General features: G+C 39.7%; 1 protein-coding gene across 3 annotated transcripts in view; it reads right to left on the reverse strand.

The window, feature by feature from the left end:
• Nucleotides 1-11,755: 11,755 nt before the first annotated feature.
• KLHL8 (kelch like family member 8) overlaps nt 11,756-21,542 on the reverse strand; it is a 29,168-nt gene continuing 19,381 nt past the window's right edge. For all 3 annotated transcript variants that reach the window (XM_068975418.1, XM_068975417.1, XM_068975416.1), the window contains 2 exons: nt 19,499-19,700; nt 11,756-12,863 (listed from right to left, as the gene is read on the reverse strand). In XM_068975418.1, coding sequence (XP_068831519.1) covers nt 12,740-12,863; nt 19,499-19,700 — 326 coding nt within the window. In that variant the 3' untranslated portion in view covers nt 11,756-12,739. The remainder of the gene's footprint in view (nt 12,864-19,498; nt 19,701-21,542) is intronic.

Consider the following 21,542-nt stretch of genomic DNA (forward strand, 5'->3'; position numbering starts at 1 on the left):
AAAAGCTCTTATACCAACTGTGGATGAGCTTATGTTCTTGCCCGCTTCGATTGCAAAGTAAAAGTCTTTACTACCTCAATTTGCATTCTCTGAAATTAACCACTGTGCTACAAACTGATTTGGCCACTTGATGTTTGATTCTGTGGAGTGTGTAGTCCTATATTTAGTTCATTTCTGTGAGATTCTCTTTTCCTTCTCATTTGTAAATTAAGAAACTTGGACTAGGTTTTTGATTACATGACTCTTCCCAAGTCTGTCCTGTTGCCTGTACCTCGGGAGACATCATGGGCCACTTACAGCATTTCCCATCATTTCTAACGCTGAAGGCCAGGGCCAATGCCTGAGTGAGGGAGACTCCATTCACATCACTGACATGGGTCCTTAGGGTTTCAAGCTCCATTCATCTTTAAAACTTACTTCTTGGTCCAAGCAAATGCCATTCATCCTGGATGGAACTGGAAGCTGTAAGATACTGGCAAAGTTTTGAAGCCCACTGGAGGTACAGGATGAATTTCACCATAGGTTTCTCTGTGGCCCACATGGACCTAGTCTAAGATTTCACTGTGATGCGTCACTCCCGTGCCTTAGTTGACTAGTCCTATTTTCTTTCCTTCCCTCACTGGGTCTTCTTTGCTGCACACGCTTTGCCTGGTTGTGGCAAGTGGGATATACTCTCTAGTTGTGTGTGGCCTTCTCACTGTGGTGGCTTCTCAAGCACTGGCTCGAGGTGAGCAGGCTTCAGAAGTTGCAGAGGTGGCCCACGGGCTTAGTTGCTCCTCAGCATGTGGGATCTTCCCGGACCAGGGACTGAGCCTGTCTTGTTGCAATGGAAGTGTGGCATCTTAGCCACTGAGCCACCAGGGAAGTCGCTCTTTTGATTTTAAATGAAGGTGAACAACAAGGGAAGACTGCAATCTTTCATCCCTGTTTTTCTCCCACCCATTCAGAATGCACATTGGCATAAAGTGTATGTCCTTCTGAACCGCATGTCATGTCTCTTCATGCGGATGACAGGTAACTTCAAATCAGGTATTTTTCCATTCAAACATCTAACTCCTGGCCCTCGGTGGCACTCGCTAACCTAGATGCTATTTTAAAGCCAACCACTGTGGCTACACTGATCAGATTATTTCAAGCTGGAGAGCATGGCATAAGATAGCTTATCTGTTGGGCAGAGGACAACACTCCTTTTATGCCTGTGTATTGGTCCTGAATTCCCCACAGCAAAGCAGAGCCACCTTTTTTCCTTTCATTCACTACATCCATGATACCTTCCCATCCCTTTTGCACAGCAGACCTGGACAGTGAAATATGGTCAGAATGTGTTAACCCTTGTGTGCTGTGTACTTTCCACAGTCGTTTTTGTTTTTTGGCTGCGTTGGGTCTTCGTTGCTGCCCCCAGGCTTTCTCTGGTTACACAGCGAGAGGGGGCTTCTCACTAGTTGCAATGAGCAGGCTTCTCATTATAGTGGCTTCTCTCATCACAGGCTCTAGGGCATGTGGCTCAGTGGCTGTGGTGCACAGGCAGAGCTGCTCTGTGGGATATTCCAGGATCAAACCCGTATCCCCTGGGTTGGGAGGTGGATTCTTTACCACTAGTCCAGCAGAGAGGCCCCATGGTGTATATTTTTAAAAACCTTTCAAATTAGTCATTTCATTATCATGCTTTACAGATGATGAGATTTAGGCTCATCTGTCCATGGTCAAACACCTAGTAATAGATGAAACTCAGGTTATGATACAGATCTTGATTGAAGTTAGAAACTTTGCTTAGAAGGAACTAAAGGAAATGACTTTTATAAGCTTTTAAAATGTCATCCACAACCAGTATCCTAACACTGTTAACATTTAACTGTTTTTGAATTTTGCTAGAGACAATCAGGAAAACTGGATTGTGAGCAGGAATTAGGTTTTATAAAGCAGGAAGTCCTGAGAATCTTGCCGTCATAGAAACTTAAGGAGCACGACTGGAGGGACCCTGTCTGATGTTGCTATACGTGTTGTCCTGTGGATTTTCACCATTTACCAGAACTAGTCAAGATAGCAGTATACTTCCAGTGACTGTTGAGATCGACAGGTTTTCTTCTTAATAAAGAGAAATAGGGACTGGTACTCCAGTGGTTTGGACTCTGCCCTTTCACGGCCAGGGAACTAAGATCTCATAAGTTAAGTGGCATAGCCAAATTAAAAATAAAAAATAAAATTTGATGTGATAAACCCTTAAAGAAATTAGCATAAAATTTTTAAGGTCATGAACAATGTAAAGTAACCTGTAAAGGTTAAAGTACCAGCAACTATAAAATAGCTATAACAGGCAGCAGCATGAATGCCCCTTGGGTCCTCCAAGTTTCACAGTAAAGGGACCAAATAAAACTTTAACTCAGAAACTGAAGACTTTGAGGGCTTTGAGTATCTTGGGCCCCAGCTGGACTCCTCTCACTTTCATCAGTGTCTAGGCAAAACCACTATCACGTTCTGTCTTGTCAAGTTACCTGAATGTCGTGTACTATATTTATTTCCTCATCTGTAACAAAAAAAAAAAAAAAAGGGTTAAAATAAATGGTATCCTAAAGTCTACATAGTAAAAATATTAATAATCAAACATTTCCCTATTAAACATGAGTTAAAAGACCACTGTCCAAGATCATCATCAGCGTGGGAGCGGATGAAGTGGGGTTCTACACACTTGTCACCCTTGATCACAAGTTTATAAAATCGTCTTTAAAATGGTAGAACTAGACAGGAAAGCATACACACAACCCTACTTACTTTATGATAGCTTTTCTGGGAAGACTTAAACAATACTCTTCATATATATCACCAGACTTGGTTCCAAAACAAAGGCAGAGGATAAGAACTGTCCTCATAGAATAATAGTATCTCCATAAGTTGTTTTGGCAGTGAGGACATCAGATTAATAAAAATTTCCACATATGGACCCTTTGAAAGGTGACATTCATTACCACATTTTTAAGGTTCTGATGCATGTTTAAAATTGTTTTAATTCTCTAATATCAATTTCCCTATCTAGTGTGTATCCTGAAGTCAAATAAATTATGTATCACCTACCCTAAATCTTATACCCCCTTATCCACTCAATTGATAACATAATTTCATTTACTGTAGAGTAGAATTACTGTGTAGTCAAGCGTCACAGGTGGATGGTCCGGCCTCTCCTCTCGCCTCCACTTGCTGAAGCAGTAAATCAGCTGCGGGCCGGCCCATCCATCATGCTTTCTACTGCTTTGTACTCAGGCATGTGTGTGTGTGCGCGTGTGAGTGTATACACACACATACATGATCATTTTACAAACATGTCAAGAGAGCAAAATGCATTGTTGGGTAAATGCACTGTGCTAAGGCCTAAGAGGTTAGGGAAATTTCAAATTTCACATATGTACTGGGTTGGCCAAAGAGTTCCTTCTACCCTAATTTCCTGAAGCCACATCTTTTTACTTCACAGATACACATTCCTTAATCCAGTGGCTGGCCAGGTTCCTTCCTGAGCTCAATTTCTTCACAATCTTTAATGTGCCTAGTGCTCTCATTGCTTGAGAGCTCCAAGAGCCTGGGGCAGCTGAGACCCATTCTCCTCAAGTTTTACAGCTCTCTACAGACATATTTACGAAGTGGTACCTGAAAATACCAGGAACCTCCAGACATTCCATTTGTGTGCAATTCATTAAAAAGAATTTACATTCGTTCCCCTGGTAAGAATTGTTTACTCCTCTGGCTGTCGTTTGAAAGGATGTGGTAAGTTCGAGTCGACAGAACTGTCTCTGGCCTTTTCCTCCCCCATCTTCACAGGCATTAGCCACTCCACAGGTGTAAACCTTTATGCCACAAGATGTTGAGTATGTAAAGAAGATGAGATCCGAAGCACAAAAACTTGGCTCGATTATAATGCACCTCCAGGGATTAAGTAAAAGCCACAGCCAGGTTCTGAAGATTATTATAAAAGGTAATTAGGATAACATTTTGGACCTGGGCCTCAAATTGCACTCAGTGAGCTAAACAATGCAGGCACAACCTGAAATGCATGTTCAAGCTTCTCATTAATGCCCCTTTCCCAAGTGTAATGTGAGGAATGTACCACTAGAGAGCAGCCACTTCCTTGGACCATAAAGAAGGCCGAGTGCATTGATGCTTTTGACTGGGGTGTTGGAGAAGACTCTCGAAAAACCCTTGAACTGTGAGATCAAATCAGTCAATCCTAAAGGAAATTAACCCTGAATATTCACTGCAGTGACTGAAGCTCCAGTACTTCAGCTACCTGATGCGAAGAACTGGCTCACTGGAGAAGACCCTGATGCTGGGAAAGATTGAAGGCAGGAGGTGAAGGGAGCAACAGAGATGAGATGGCTGGATGGCATCACCAACTCAGTGGACAGAAGTTTGAGCAAGCTCCAAGAAAAGTGAAAGACAGGGAAGCCTGGCGTGCTGCAATCCATGGGGTCTCAAAGAGTCGGACACAAATAAGTGACTGAACAACCAACAACTATTTCCTTTAGGGAAAAAATGCTGTTAAATACACTGGTTTAATCACAATGATACCACTTCACACCCAGGAGAATGGCTGTAATCAGAGACAAAGTGTTGGAGAGGTTGATGAGAAAGCAGAAACTTCCTACTGTACTGACGGGAATATAATATAGTACAGCTCCTGTGGATAACCATAAAAACCAGCAATCCCACTTGTGTAGACTCACCCAAGATACATGAAAACATGTTCACATGGACACATTTATGAACATTCATGGCAGCATGCTGCGTGATGGCCCCAAACTGGAAACTGATCAACTGGTAAATGGCTGAACAATGTAAGACAGACTGTTCAGTATTAAAAAGACGACAGTACAGGTGAAATGAACCTCAAAACATTATGCTAAGTGAAACAGGTACAAAATGCTATATTTAATATGAGTTTGATTTCACTTACATGATATACTCAGAAAAGGCAAGTTTATGGACAGAAACCATATTAGTGGTTGCCTTGAGAGGCAGGAAGGAAAAGAGGGAAGGAGTGAAAACTGACCCCAAGAGGGGTTCGTGAAAATTTGGGGAACATGATGAAAATGAACTAAATCTGGGTTATGGTGATGTTGGCACGTGTGTGATAGTCAACTCAGTTGTGTCCAACTCTTTGAGACACCACGGACTGTAGGCCACCAGACTCCTCTGTCCATGGGGATTCTCCAGGCAAGAATACTGGAGTGGGTTGCCATGCCCTCCTCCAGGGGATCTTCCCGACCCAGGGATCGAATCCACATCTCTTATGTCTCCTGCGTTGGCAGGCGGGTTCTTTACCACTACTGCCACCTGGGAAGCCCTGATTTGACACAACTCTATATTTACTAAACCACAGATTGTAAACCTAGTGGGTCAGTTTTTTTATCATATGAATTACAATTCAATCAATCTGGCTCCTAAGAAAGCACATTGATTTAGTACTGCATTAAAATACATAATGAAGAAATGAAGCGAGGAGGAGGAACCTAGCGGACTGTGTTAGAATGTAGTACAAATAGCCACTGTGTCGTTCAGTCCTGAGCTCTGGTCTCCAGACAGGAAAAAAGATAATTGTTTGCAGACGAATAGGGGGAAATCAGGGAATTTATGGTTAAGTACGAACTTTATTACTTTTGGCCAAAAGCCAAAGCAGAAATTTTTTTTTTTTTAAACAAAGGGAAGTTGCAAAGTCTCAGGCGGAACACAAATATTTTCTGAATCTACATCAATATTTTGAAGGGATTTAGCACACTGCTGTTAAAAGGTACTGGTGTATATAATAAAATCACATACTTGAGACATTCAGGGAAGAGAAGCACAGACACAGCTATACCAAGGAAACTTACAGTTTATGAATTTAAAACTCCCCATTTAAATTTGAGAAAAAACTTTAGGCATGACAAATATATGGGACCAAAAAGTTTCTTAAGGTCTACTAAGATACTCAACAGCTAAGTTTCACAGAGGGATGTAGTACTATATGGGCTTACCTGTGGCTCAGCGGTAAAAGAATCCACGTGCAATGCAGGGGACTCGAGTTCAGGCTCTCAGTTCAGTCCCTAAGGTCAGGAAGATCCTCTGGAGAAGGGAATGGCAACCCACTCCAGTATTCCTGCCTGGGAAATCCCATGGACAGAAGAGCCTGGTGGGCGACTGTCCATGGGGGTCACAAGAGTTGGAGACAACTTAGCAAGTAAACCACCACCACTGGTAAAAGTTCTGACCACTTAATTCTCACCCTTCCAAAAGCATAAATCAGCCAGGGCAAGTAGGATAAAAAAATTTTTTTAACCTGTGCATAATACACTAATCAAAATAGGTTTTTCAGGAACCCCACAATTTAAGCAGGCATGAGACCTCTGCAATGTTAGTAACAACTGAAAGGGTATGTAAGTGTATGAGCAACCAGTATGTGAACCACAAGACAGCCAAAAGGCACTCACTGAGAGTTTCGGAGGTCCAGCCCCAGAGCAGCACTGGACAATGGAAGGTTCTTTGCCTTCTCTGATACCAACAGGACAAAGGATCTGAGGCAGGTCTGAAAGGGCTGGGGTTTTGAAAGGGCTGGGGTTTTCCAGGCCTCATCAACTAACTAGTGAAAGTTCAAAACTAACCAGTGAAAGTTCAAATTGATGATAAAGCCCCTGAAGTTAAGCGTTAGTTGCTCAGCTGTGTCCGACTCTTTGCCATCCCATGGACTGTAGCCCACCAGGTTCCTCTGTCCATGGAGTTCTCCAGGCAAAAATACTGGAGTGGGTAGCCATTCCCTTCTCCAGGGGATCTTTGAGATCTAGGAATCGAACCCAAGTCACCTACATTGTCTGAACTACCAGGGAAGCCCCTGAGGGAAGGGTTGATAAAGCCCCTAGGAACAGATTGAATCAAACACACGTCTGAAAATACACCACTTAGAAACAAAATTCAGGACTTTTCTGGTGGTCCAGTGGTTTAAGAATCCATCTGCCAAGGCAGGGAACGTGGATTCAATCCCTGATCAAGGAAGATGCCACATGTCATGGGGCAACTAAGTTCACAGGCCATAACTACTGAGCCTGGGCTCTGGAGCCCATGAGCCGTAACCACTGAGCCCTAGAGCACGCGCTCTGCAACAAGAGAAGTCACCGGAATGAGAAGCCTGCACACAGCAACTGGAGAGCAACTAAAGCAAGCCCGAGCGTGGCAAAGACCCAGTGCAGCCGCAAATAATGAAAATAAATGTTAAAAAACTATTCCTTTAAATTAGCATAGATGTAAATCAGAAAACCTCAACACACACACACACACACACACACACACACACACACACCCTTGCTGAAAACTAATCACAATGTGGAATGTCAACATACTTCCCTCCAGTGACAGGTCAAAGAACCAAAAGAAAAAAACAGCCATAAACAGACAACTAAGAACACAATCAGCTAGAGTGATATAATACACATACAGAAACTGCATTACTGCAACATAAGGCTTTTCAAGAATTCACAACAATCATGATAGAACTGAAAGAAATTAAGAAAAAGACATTATTTGGAATTTAAAAATATACTTCTAAACTCACAGATCAAAGCAAAACATGGAATGAACATTTATAAAATACTTAGAAGTGAACATTAATGAAAACAATACAAGTAAAACCAAGTGGGATCCAGCAAATGATATTTTATAAAGTAAATCGTACTTAAAATGACTTACACATCCTAAATGGTAGTATAACCACTAAGACACTGAATTGATAATTAATTTTTCTTCAAAAAAAAAGAGGTCAAGGTGGTTTTATACGTAAGTTCTATTACATGTTGAATAAATGGATTGTTTCAGTGTTAAATAATTCAGAGAATAGAAGAGAAAGAATACTTCATCCTGTGTGTCACTTAGCTCCTGGTTAGACAAACTGACCACTGGAGTAGAATACAAAGCCCCACACATTTACTTACAAGGAAACTGGCCATGTAGGAAAAGGCCCCAAAGAAAGGATGTTACTAACCAGTATGAAGAAAACTGGTCATCACATAATAAAAAATATCCAATACTAAAAAAAAAAAAAATTTTCTCTCACACACATACACAAATCAATTCCAGGTGGATTAAAGGCTACATATGAGAAACTTTATTAGAATAAATGATAGATTTCTTAAGACACAAAAAAGAACATGTAAATACATTAAAGTTAAGTTTTCTGTACCAAAATACAAAGTGAAGAGCTAAGCCACAAACCGAGAGAAGATATGTACAATAAGATTAAATGGAAAAATTAGTATCCTATTATGAAGAACTCTAAGGTAAACAAGGAAAAAAATGGAAAAAAGGAGCATTTCACAGAAGAAACCAGTCGACTAATAATTATGGGAACATTTTCAACTCAACAATCAAGAAAATGCAAACTGAAGTCATAATAAAATATCATCTTACACTTAACAGATTGGCAAATGAATCATGTCTTACAACAGCAAGTAAATAATAAATCATTTTCCAAAATAGTTGTGTAAACTGGCACAACCATTTTGGAAAATAATTTCACTATTTATAAAGCTGATCAAGCAAACTCTACTTCTGGATATGTACTTTAGAAAAAACCTGCACATGCATGCATACCAAGAAACTGTGTTCAAATGTTCACTTTAGCACTGCAAGCAAAAATAGGGAAAATACCCAACAAATTTTAAAAGTGAACCTGCTGAATGAAAAGATCAAACTACTAAGACTACATAATGATACTATTCTTTATAAAGCTCGCCAACGTAAGAGTACACAACAAGTAGCTTTCATATTTGTATGAAAACAAAAAACAGCAAAGAAACCAATGACTCAGGATAGTACTCACCTCTAGCGAGAACAGCTGGCTGGGGATTGGAACTGAGAAGGAACAAAAAGCACCGTCAGGACTACCAGGAATGTTATTAATAATTAGGGACTGAATGCACAGGTGTTTCATCACTATGCTTAAAAACTTACATGTCACACACATTACACTTATGTATCAAATATTAAATATAGAAATACAGTCATCAGTGGTTACCAGAGGCAGTGTAAGGGGTGGGAGAAATAGGTAAAGGGGGTCAAAAGGTATCAATACAAATTCCAGATATAAAAAAATAAGTCCTGGGGATGTAACGTATGGCATTGTGACTATAGTTAATAGTGCTGTGTGGCATATCTGAAAGGAGCTCAGAGAATAGATCTTAAAACTTCTCAAGGAAAAAAACTATGACGATGGATTCTTGTGGTGACCATTTCACAATGTATATGTATACTGAATCATTACGTTGTGCACATAAAACTTATACCAATATATTTATAAATGGAAATAAGTGACCAAAAGATGAGAAGTAGTGACCAGAAATACTTTTATACTGCTAAGCAGCTGCTATGAAAAAGAAAATCCTTCCTTAAATATACATACTTTAAGGTGGAACAGTAGAATTTTTCAGTCAGAGGAATATTGGTTAACCAGTGACTAGTTGTAAATCTTGGACAAGTTACTTCCTGTATCTGAGTAACTCTCAATTGCAAAATTACTGTAAAGATTAAAATGTTATTATAAAGTGACTGATGCAGGCATTACATTAAACAAACTATAGTTATTAATAAACAAATTGTAGTTGTCAGTACGCCCCATGATTACTACCCAAATTTAAGAAATCCCTTATATAGTTGAAGTAGGCTGAGTTTAGCCTCAACCAATAAAATAATGGAAAAATGACTTGTTAAAACAACAAAAATCACCAGAATTTTTGCACTACAATAGAATCCCCAGAGTTCCCTTCAAAGAAACTGTCCTAACATACCCGTGACACATTTATTTTGCAACTAGGTTATCTTGTACTTCTTCATCTCTCCACCTATTTCTCTCTCCTTTCCCCATCCACCTCCTCTGGCAAACACATGTTTGTTCTTGTATGACTATGATGAGACCAATTCTCTTGGATGACTTACAAATGGATCTTCAGGTGGTTTCCAAGGAAGAGTTTCAGAAAAGTTTTTAGCAATGGCAAGACAGGCAGAAAACAAAATTAAAGATTCACGAGGTTACTAATTGGAAGGGCAACATCTTAATGCATAAACAATCTTATTTCTAAATAGTATAAGTCTACAACTGCTGAACAGACAATTGCTCAGTCAGTTGCCTTTAACCTCTTTAAGGGTTAACAAAAATCTTCATATTTTCTGTTAAACATAAAGATCCTTTCTTTGGAGAAAAAAATATTTCAGCCAACCGACTAAATCAATTTTGTATTTGAAGGATGGAGAATAAACAATTATATCATTTTGAAAAGATTCTATGAAAGCAATCAAACAAAGAAAAGCAAAGTTACATACACTATACAGAAATAATAATAGATACATAATACTCATATTCCTATTCATAATAGATACATGCAATATATTTTGAAACAATAAATAGCACTGATGTGAATCCAACTTTCTGATCTCTGTACTTGGTAGTATATGAGAGTTTTACTATTTTGATTTGCTGGAATATTACTACACAAATTTATATATGGTTTTGAGAAAATATTATAGAGAAGTTCTTTTGCTACTTGTCACTCTACATAAAGCACTTTAATCTTTTCATACCATTGTCAGGTCCTTCAAGGCTATACTTCTGATGGCCCGCACATCATGTAACAGTTAGCCACGTGTTGTTTACTTCCCGTTACTTCCCTTAGCAGTAGTTCATATTTTATGGGTAGCAAGAGTAGCAACTTAGTAATGTTAGATGACTCCTGTATTGAAAAAACTAGTAATGGAAACATAACACCTTCATGCTCCCAAATGCTATACTCATGACAAAGGCAGAAATAAAAGAAAAAAAGTTTTTTTAATAACCTTAGAAAGAATAAAAGATCCACTCCCCCTCAAAATAAATATAACATTAGGCAACCATACCTAGACAAGCATTATAATACAGGAAGTCCATTAGACCTGGGAAAGAGCTGAAGCCAGGTTTTCAGCCTTATTCTCCATATGCAGCCAGTTATAGCCAGTCCAGTAAGTGCTACAGAGTGAACTGCGTTGGGGGTTGACTGAAATACGGTTACAGTTGTACAAGAGAACATCAGTTCCGATCCAGCAATGACTTATGGACTTGCTCACAAGCTGACAGCAAAAATTGCCATAATTTGAGAACATTTAAGTTGGCTTCATGAAAGACCTTTTTCTGCTAGCTAAGTTCTCTTAAATTTTCTTTACCTTGTTTTTTTTGCTTGAATATACACAAAGCACTAGCTTTTGTAATGTGGCTTTTTGCCTCTCTGTACTGAAAAAGCCTAGGCTGTCATTTAACAAGGCCCATCACAGCTGCTAGGCAGTTAACTTCAGGTTCTGCATCGCCCCAGCTTGCTCATGAACAAGATGACTGACAGCAGTAAACTATACCAAATTCTAAGGCATAATAACTAAAGGAGGATTCAAGAACGTCTGGAAGAGAAGTACCAAACTGCACTGCAAATACAAAATAGAATAATTTAATATTCTTCATACATATTTATAAAAATATATACATATAATGAATAAGCCACTTTATAATGCTGGCAAAACCGAAGAGCTGTTAGATCAACAGCTGTATAAATAGCCTGCCTTCAAAGCAATGGAAAGAAATATTTTCAATTAAAATTCAGTAAGTACACTGGAGAGAATATAACAGAAAAAAAAACTAGTTTCATCTTCCTTTGCTTTTACAATATCTTTTATTGGTAAAGAGGGATATGAACTAATCAACAGTTCAACTAAAGTCCGTAAAGGGTTTTTGAGTTCAATTTCTCATAATAAATAAATCCAGATTCTGTACAGTTAGAAAAACTATGATGGTGGCAGACAGCAAAATAGAAAGATAATAAATCTCAGATTCAGAATGAAATAATTAAATCAAAGAGGGTTAAACATATTTTTGGAGTTGCCTCATTAGGGAGTCATGTAATGGACACTACTCCCATTCAAGGTCTCTCAAATGGGCACTAGAATAATGCTGACTCTAAAGCCTTCTCCTCTAATAATCTCATCTGGTTCCATTTTTTATTACTATGAAACAAAACCCCTTTCACATGGAAAAATAAGTGTAGATTCATTCAGATGGAATCGTTCATTTAGATCTTTTGGTGTCCTAACAAGTCAAACTGAAATGAAGCCTATAATCCTATAGGCTGACACTGAGAAAGATGAAACATTTTTCCTACTTCTGTAAATATCCAAGGAATTGACAAGTCAACACCTAGAAAAAAGCAAGGCATAAATTCATCAGCACCAAGGAGAAATGATCTTCAAATGGAGCAGGTCTGTTAGGAGTCCTGGTACCTCTGTGTTGATGAACAGGTTCTAATCTCCCCAGAGGAAAAATCCAATGCCTAAGGTTAATGCCTTTAGGCAAAAGGTAAAGCTCAGCAAGCGACTTCATTCTGCATGTTTATTCATCCACACTTAAAAAAAAAAGTTAATTTCAAGGTTATGGCACTCCACTCCGTTAAACCTTTCTCTTTTTTTTTTGGAGGAGGAGGTTTCAGCTTAGACTGTCTTCTTTCCCTACTTCATTATTTGTTAAAGTGGGAAATATCAACTTTATTACTAGTAATTCTTCGGCTACCATTCCAAAAGTTGCACTCAGTCACATACAACAGTTTACATTTACATGACACTCTAGTAATAGTTAAAACTGCTCGAAGGTGGCCATTACAAAATCCTGCTTGTCTTTCTTGCCTATCAGATATGACTAAACTGTTGGTGACTGGAACTCAAGTCACATACAGTCAACCACATTGCTGGATCCATGACCTACATCTCGGATTTGGCTAGTTAAACAGGCACACACAGCTACACCTGCTCCAGCTCTGCAGTGAGACACAGATCCAACAAGTTCCCACCTGAAAAGACAGAGAAGAAAGAATGTTATCTTAAATCATGATTCGCTTCACTCATAAGACAAAACAAAACCTCCCTATTAAGAGACTGGTTTTGAAAGACAGTAAGCTATCCCCAAACATTTCTATTAACTACATCTAGCAGCATTTTCTTTTTTATGGATCATAGCCTTGTCATGGTGCAGGGGCTTGTGGGATTCAATGAAGCTATGAGCCATGCCACGCAGGGCACTCTAGATGGATGGGTCATAGTGAAAAGTTCTGACAAAACATGGTCCACTGGAGGACGAAATGGCAATCTACTCCGTTATTCCTGCTGCAAGAACCCCATGAACAGATGAAAATGCAAAAAGATATGATACCAGAAGTTTGAGCCCCCCAGGTCAGAGGTGTCCAATATGCTGTTGGGGAAGAGTGGAGTCAAGTACTAGGTTGGTGCAAAAGTAACTGTGGCTTCTCATTGTGGAACTCTGCTGTTTGATATTGGAATACATTCTTTTTTTTTTTTTTTGGAATACATTCTTAAATAAATGCTTTATGTTTTTGCTTTATGTTTTTTTTTGCTAATGACTTATTATTTGCTATATTTATTTTAGATTATAGAAATGATGTTAGATAAAATGCCAATTCAAGTGATTTTTTGAGTTCAAAATGGGTTGTAAAGCAGCACAGACAACTTGCAACTTCAACAATGCATTTGGCCCAGGAACTGCTAACGAACATACAGTGAGGGTGGTTCAAGAAGTTTTGCAAAGATGATGAGAGCCTTGAAGATGAGGAGCACAGTGGCCGGCCGTCAGAATTTGAATGAACCAATTGAGACCAACAGAACAGTATGAAAAGGAAGAAAGATATGACACTGAAAGACAAACCCACCAAGTCAGCAGGCATCCAATATGCTCCTGGAGAAGAGTAGGGAAATAGCTCCAGAAGGAATGAAGAGGCTGAGCCAAAGTGGAGATGACACCCAGCTGTGGATGCGACTGGCAATGGAAGTAAAGTCTGATGTGGTAAAGAATGATACTGCATAGGAACCTGGAATGTTAGGTCCATGAATCAAGGTAAATTGGAAGCGGTCAAACAGGAGATGGCAAGAGTGAATATCGACATTTTAGCAATCAGTGAACTAAAATGGACTGGAATGGGCAAATTTAATTCAGATGACCATTATATCTACTACTGTGGACAAGAATCCCTTAGAAGAATTGGAGTAGCCTTCATATCAACAAAACAGTCCAAAATGCAGTACTTGGGTGCAATCTCAAAATGACGGAATGATCTTAGTTTGTTTAGAAGGCAAAACATTCAATCACAGAAATCCATGTCTATGCCCCAACCACTAATGCCAAAGAAGATGAAGTTGAATGGTTCTATGAAGACTTACAAGACTTTCTAGAACACCCCCAAAAAGATGTCCTTTTCATTATATAGGACTGGCATGCAAAAGCAGGAAGTCAAGATATACCTGGAGTAACAGCCAAGTTTGGCCTTGGAGTACAAAATGAAGCAGGGTAAAGACTGACATTTTTGCCAAGAGAACACACCAGTCATGGAAAACACTATCTTCCAACAACACAAGAGATGACTCTACACATGGACATCACCAGATGGTCAATACTGAAATCAGACTGATTAAATTCTTTGCAGCTGAAGATGAAGAAACTCTATACAGTCAGCAAAAACAAGACCAGGAGCTGACTGTGGCTAAGGTCATGAACTCCTTAATGCAAACATCAGACTTAAACTGAAGAAAGTAGGGAAAATCACTAGGCTATTCAGGTATGACCTAAATCTAATCCCTTATGATTATACACTGAAAGTATTCAATGGACTAGATCTAGTAGACAGAGTGCTTGAAGAACTGTGGACAGAGGTTTGTAACACTGGATAGGAGACAGTGACCAAAACCATTCCCAAGAAAAAGAAATGCAAAAAGGCAAAATGATTGTCTGAGGAGGCCTTACAAATAGCTGCGGAAAGAAGAGAAGCAAAAGGCAAAGGAGAAAAGGAAAGATATACCCATCTGACTGCAGAGTTCCAAAGAATAGCAAGGAGAGATAAGAAAGCTTTCCTCCATGAACAATGCAAAGAAATAGAGGAGAACAACAGAATGGGAAAGACTAAGAGATCTGTTAAAGAAAATTAGATTCCAAGGGAATATTTCATACAAAGATGGGCACAATAAAGGACAGAAATGGTATGGACCTAACAGAAGCAGGAGAGAAACTGTACAAAACAGAAACTGCACAAAAAAAACTGTACAAAAAAGGTCTTAATGACTCAGATAACCATGATGCTGTAATGACTCAGATAACCATGATGCTGTAATCACTCAGCTAGAGTCAGATATCCTGGAGTGTGAAGTAAAGTGGGCCTTAGGAAGCATTACTACAAACAAAGCTAGTGGAGGTAATGGAATTCCTGTTGAGCTATTTCAGAACCTAAAAGATGATGCTGTGAAATGCTGTATTCAATATGCCAGCAAATTTGGAAAACTCAGCAGTGGCCACAGGACTGGAAAAGGTCAGTTTTCATTCCAATCCCAAAGAAGGGCAATGCCAAAAATTTTCAAACTACTGCACAACTGTGCTCATTTCAATGCTAGCAAACTCATGCTCAAAATCCTTCAAGCTAAGCTTCAGCAGTAAGTAAACTGAGAACTTCCAGATGTACAAGCTGGGTTTAGAAAAGGCAGAGGAACCAGAGATCAAATTGTCAACATTTGTTGGATCATGGAGAAAGCAGGGGAGTCCAGAAAAGTATCTAGTTGGGGATGGACAGGGAGGCCTGGCATGCTGCGATTCATGGGGTGGCAAAGAGTCAGACACGACTGAGCGACTGAACTGAACTGATGCTTCATTGACTTAGAGTTTTTGACTGTGTGGGTCACAATAAACTGGAAAATTCTCAAAAAAATGGGAATACCAAACCACTTTACCTGTCTCCCAAGAAACAGGTATTAGAAATGCAGGTGAAGAAACAGCAATTAGAAACGGACATGAAACAACTGTTCAGTTCAGTCGCTCAGTCGTGTCTGAATCTTTGCAACCCCATGAATTGCAGCACGCCAGGCCTCCCTGTCCATCACCAACTCCTGGAGTTCACTCAGACTCACGTCCATCGAGTCTGTGATGCCATCCAGCCATCTCATCCTCTGTCGTCCCCTTCTCCTCCTGCCCCCAATCCCTCCCAGCATCAGAGTCTTTTCCAATGAGTCAACTCTTCGCATGAAGTGGCCAAAGTACTGGAGTTTCAGCTTCAGCGTCATTCCTTCCAAAGAAATCCCAGGGCTGATCTCCTTCAGAATGGACTGGTTGAATCTCCTTGCAGTCCAAGGGACTCTCAAGAGTCTTCTCCAACACCACAGTTCAAAAGCATCAATTCTTCGGTGCTCAGCCTTCTTCACAGTCCAACTCTCACATCCATACATGACCACAGGAAAAACCATAGCCTTGACTAGGCGACCTTAGTCAGCAAAATAATGTCTCTGCTTTTGAATATGCTATCTAGGTTGGTCATAACTTTTCTTCCAAGGAGTAAGCGTCTTTTAATTTCATGGCTGCAGCCACCATCTGCAGTGATTTTGGAGCCCCCCTAAAAAAGTCTGACACTGTTTCTACCGTTTCTCCATATATTTGCCATAAAGTGATGAGACCGGATGCCATGATCTTCGTTTTCTGAATGTTGAGCTTTAGGCCAACTTTTTCGCTCTCCTCTTTCACTTTCATCAAGAGGTTTTTTAGTTCCTCTTCACTTTCTGCCATAAGCGTGGTGTCATCTGCGTATCTGAGGTTATTGATATTTCTCCCGGCAATCTTGATTCCAACTTGTGCTTCATCCAGCCCAGCGTTTCTCATGATGTACTCTGCATAGCAGTTAAATAAGCAGGGTGACAATATACAGCCTTGACGTACTCCTTTTCCTATTTGGAACCAGTCTGTTGTTCCATGTCCAGTTCTAACTGTTGCTTCCTGACCCGCATACAGATTTCTCAAGAGGCAGGTGAGGTGGTCTGGTATTCCCATCTCTCTCAGAATTTTCCACAGTTTATTTTGATCCACACAGTCAAAGGCTTTGGCATAGTCAATAAAGCAGAAATAGATGTTTTTCTGGAACTCTCTTGCTTTTTCCATGATCCAACGGATGTTGACAATTTGATCTCTGGTTCCTCTGCCTTTTCTAAAACCAGCTTCAACATCAGGGAGTTCACAGTTCACGTATTGCTGAAGCCTGGCTTGAAGAATTTTGAGTATTACTTTACTAGCATATGAGATGAGTGCAATTGTGCGGTAGTTTGAGCATTCTCTGGCATTGCCTTTCTTTGGGATTGGAATGAAAACTGACCTTTTCCAGTCCTGTGGCCACTGCTGAGTTTTCCAAATTTGCTGGCATATTGACTGCAGCACTTTCACAGCATCATCTTTCAGGATTTGAAACAGCTCAACTGGAATTCCATCACCTCCACTAGCTTTGTTCATACTGATGCTTTCTAAGGCCCACTTGACTTCACATTCCAAGATGTCTGGCTCTAGATAAGTGATCACATCATCATGATTATCTGGGTCATGAAGATCTTTTTCATACAGTTCTTCTGTGTATTCTTGCCACCTCTTAATATCTTCTGCTTCTGTTAGGTCCATACCATTTATGTCCTTTATCAAGCCCATCTTTGCACGAAATGTTCCCTTGGTATCTCTAATTTTCTTAAAGAGATCTCTAGTCTTTCCCATTCTGTTGTTTTCCTCTATTTCTTTGCACTGATCGTTGAAGCAGGCTTTCTTATCTCTTCTTGCTATTCTTTGGATCTCTGCATTCAAATGCTTATATCTTTTCTTTTCTCCTTTGCTTTTCGCCTCTCTTCTTTTCACAGCTATTTGTAAGGCCTCCCCAGACAGCCATTTTGCTTTTTTGCATTTCTTTTCCATGGGGATGGTCTTGATCCCTGTCTCCTGTACAATGTCATGAGCCTCATTTTGGGTGAATTTAACTCAGATGACCATTATATCTACTACTGCGGGCAGGAATCCCTCAGAAGAAATGGAGTAGCCATCATGGTCAACACAAGAGTCCGAAATGCAGTACTTGGATGCAATCTCAAAAACGACAGAATGATCTCTGTTCGTCTCCAAGGCAAACCATTCAATATCACAGTGATCCAAGTCTATGCCCCAACCAGTAATGCTGAAGAAGCTGAAGTTGAATGGTTTTATGAAGACCTACAAGACCTTTTAGAACTAACACCCAAAAAAGATGTCCTTTTCATTATAGGGGACTGGAATGCAAAAGTAGAAGTTAAGAAACACCTGGAGTAACAGGCAAATTTGACCTTGGAATGTGGAATGAAGCAGGGCAAAGACTAATAGAGTTTTGCCAAGAAAATGCACTGGTCATAGCAAACACCCTCTTCCAACACAAGAGAAGACTCTACACATGGACATCACCAGATGGTCAACACTGAAATTAGATTGATTATATTCTTTGCAGGCAAAGATGGAGAAGCTCTATACAGTCAAAAAAAACAAGACCAGGAGCTGACTGTGGCTCAGATGATGAACTCCTTATTACCAAATTCAGAGTCAAATTGAAGAAAGTAGGGAAAACCGCTAGACCAGGTATGACCTAAATCAAATCCCTTATGAAACAACTGACTGGTTCAAAATTAGGAGAGCAGTACAACAAGGCTGTATACTGACCCCGCTTATTCAACCTCTATGCAGAGTACATCATGTGAAATGTTGGGCTGGATGAAGCACAAGCTGGAGCCAAGATTGCGGGGAGACGTATCAACAACCTCAGATATGGAGATGATACCACTGTAATGGCAGAAAGTGAGGAAGAACTAGAGAGACTCTTGATGAGGTTTTGTGAAAGCTCATAGTGAAAAAGCTCGGTTGAAACTCAACCTTCAAAAAACTAGGATCAGGTCATTCATGGCAAACAAAAGAATAAAAAGTGGAAGCAGTGACAGATTTTAATTTCTTGGGCTCCAAAATCACTGCAGACAGTGACCGCAGCCATGAAATTAAAAGACACTTGCTCTTTGGAAGGAAAACTATGACAAACCTAGGGAGCATATTAAAAAGCAGACACATCACTTTGCCATCTAGTCAAAGGTCCATCTATTCAAAGCTATGGTTTTTCCTAGTAGTCATGTATGGATGTGAGAGTTGGACCATAACAAGACTAAGCACTGAAGAACTGATGCTTTTGTTCTGTGGTGTTGAAGAAGACTCTTGAGAGTCCCTTGGATTGCAAGATCCAGCCAGTCCATCCTAAACGAAATCAGTCCTGATATTCATTGGAAGGACTGATGCTGAAACTTCAAAACTTTGGCCACTTGATGCACAGAGCCGACTCATTCCAAAAGACCCTGATGCTGGGAAAGATTGAAGGCCAGAGGACAAAGGGGCAGCAGAGGGCAAGATGATTAGATAGTATCACCAACTCAATAGACATGAGTTTGAGCAAACTCTGGTAGATAGCGAAGGTCAGGGGAGACTGGTGTGCTATAGTTCATGGGGTCGCAGGGAGTCAGACACAACTCAGTGACTGAATAAACAAAAAGCAACACCTTAGCACTCTAAAATAATCTGTTACTGGAAGATCCCATTAAAACATAAAGCAAACATAAAAGTTACCTATTCAGCACTGGATCAAATGCTTCCACTGTATTTAGATATGCATTGCCATTATGACCACCAACTGCAAAGATTTTGCCCATCACTGTTGCGATCCCCACTCCACCTCTGGGAGTGGTAAGGGCTGCTACATAATCCCATTTGTTGCTTCGAGGGTCATACCGCTCAACAGAACTCAGAGGAGAATTATCATCAAAACCACCTATGTAAAGGAAAAATTTTAAAACAGTATTATGTTTCATAGAAAGTAACCATTAAATCTCAATTCAAAAGCTTTTGAAAGCCAATCTTTTCAAAACATTTTAGAAAACCCAAATATCTATCACTACTATCAACTCTTATTACACATTTTCTACAATTCAAGATAATTTAAGTATTACTTTCCTCAGTGCTAGGATTAAAAATCTTAAAGTGAGAAAAACTGGAGTCCCTATATTTAAGTAGATGATTTAGGAAGAAAAAAAACCCACAGACATTTAATTTTTCCTTAGCATCCTAGAGGCAAGCAAAAAATACTGAGATTCCTTCTGTGCATATATTCCTTCTGTGTATATATCAGATTTTTAAACAGTAAGGCTTGAGACTAGAATAAATCACACTAAATCACTTGACTCATTTAGGTAAGTCAAAATTTTCCAACTGTTTCCCTTAGTACTATAATTGCAATCATAATTGCAGAGATGGTGGACTATGATTGAATTCTTAGCAATTTTTGCCAAAACTGTATCTTCATGCTACATTTCTCAATGCTGACAGTCCTCTCTATAGATTATCTTAACAAAGGAGATCCAACCAGTCCATTCTGAAGGAGATCAGCCCTGAGATTTCTTTGGAAGGAATGATGCTAAAGCTGAAGCTCCAGTACTTTGGACACCTCATGCAAAGTGTTGACTCATTGGAGAAGACTCTGATGCTGGGAGGGATTAGGGGCAGGAGGAGAAGGGGACGACCGAGGATGAGATGGCTGGATGGCATCACGGACTCGATGGACGTGAGTCTGAGTGAACTCCGGGCGTTGGTGATGGACAGGGAGGCCTGGCGTGCTGTGATCCATGGGGTCGCAAAGAGTTGGACACAACTGAGCAACTGAACTGAACAATGTTACTTATCATGTTCCTGAGTGTTAAACACAGAGACTACTATTCTAACAGTGCTCTTTCCTTTAAAAAATAAATGTCTCTTTTTAGGCTGCATCTCAGTCTATGTGAATAACAGGTCTCCTGGGTGACTAAGCCTATTTTCCTGAGACAGGAAGTGTTGATATTATGACCAGTCCTTTTAGAAAGAAGGTCAGGTTAAAAAATAAATCAACAAAGTCAGCTTCTCTAATGGGTTTAATTTCATTGTATCAACTGAGATAAAATTCACTGAACAAATGCAGTAGTGCCATCCCCACCACAACTATGATATAAAACGTTCTTCCACTACAACAAGGCTTTAGCTTTAATTACTGCTAATGTTAATGGAGGAGATTAAGTTTTTAAGACAGGGTAGTTCTATTTTTGAAAGCATTCTTTTTCTTTGGCTCCCTATACTCTTTCTAGGTAATACATATAAATCTTGAACAAAAAGCTCAAAGCAGAGGAATAAAAAAGGCAGGATGCAATTAGCTTCCTGGACATACAGTTTACCTTCAAAGTTTTCTTATTCAAATCAGTTATACATGTTTTAAGTAGGACTTGGATGAACAAGACGGGGTTTTTTTTGTTTTTGAAAGGTTCAACCTGAGTCAGTCTTATTTTTACCATGTCTGTTCTAACTACAAGGGCTCAGAAAATTTAACAAGTAACAGAAACACTAATGCTCCTACTGAGACGCCAAGACCTATGCTAGATAGGGAGCTGTGAGAGGAGCACTGGCGTACTGTAACAGCTCTGGGTTCTCACAGACCCTTCTTTAAATTCCAGCTTTGTCAGCTTACTTAGGCATGTGACTATGAGTAAATATTCACTCTCCAGTTTCTGACCACCTCAAAGAGCTGCTGTGATGATCAGGCAAGACTAAAAGGGTAAATTATGTTATTGTCCCTCTTTAATACACGTAA

This window comes from Capricornis sumatraensis, chromosome 7, assembly GCF_032405125.1.
Source record: "Capricornis sumatraensis isolate serow.1 chromosome 7, serow.2, whole genome shotgun sequence".
Classification (NCBI taxonomy): domain Eukaryota; kingdom Metazoa; phylum Chordata; class Mammalia; order Artiodactyla; family Bovidae; genus Capricornis; species Capricornis sumatraensis.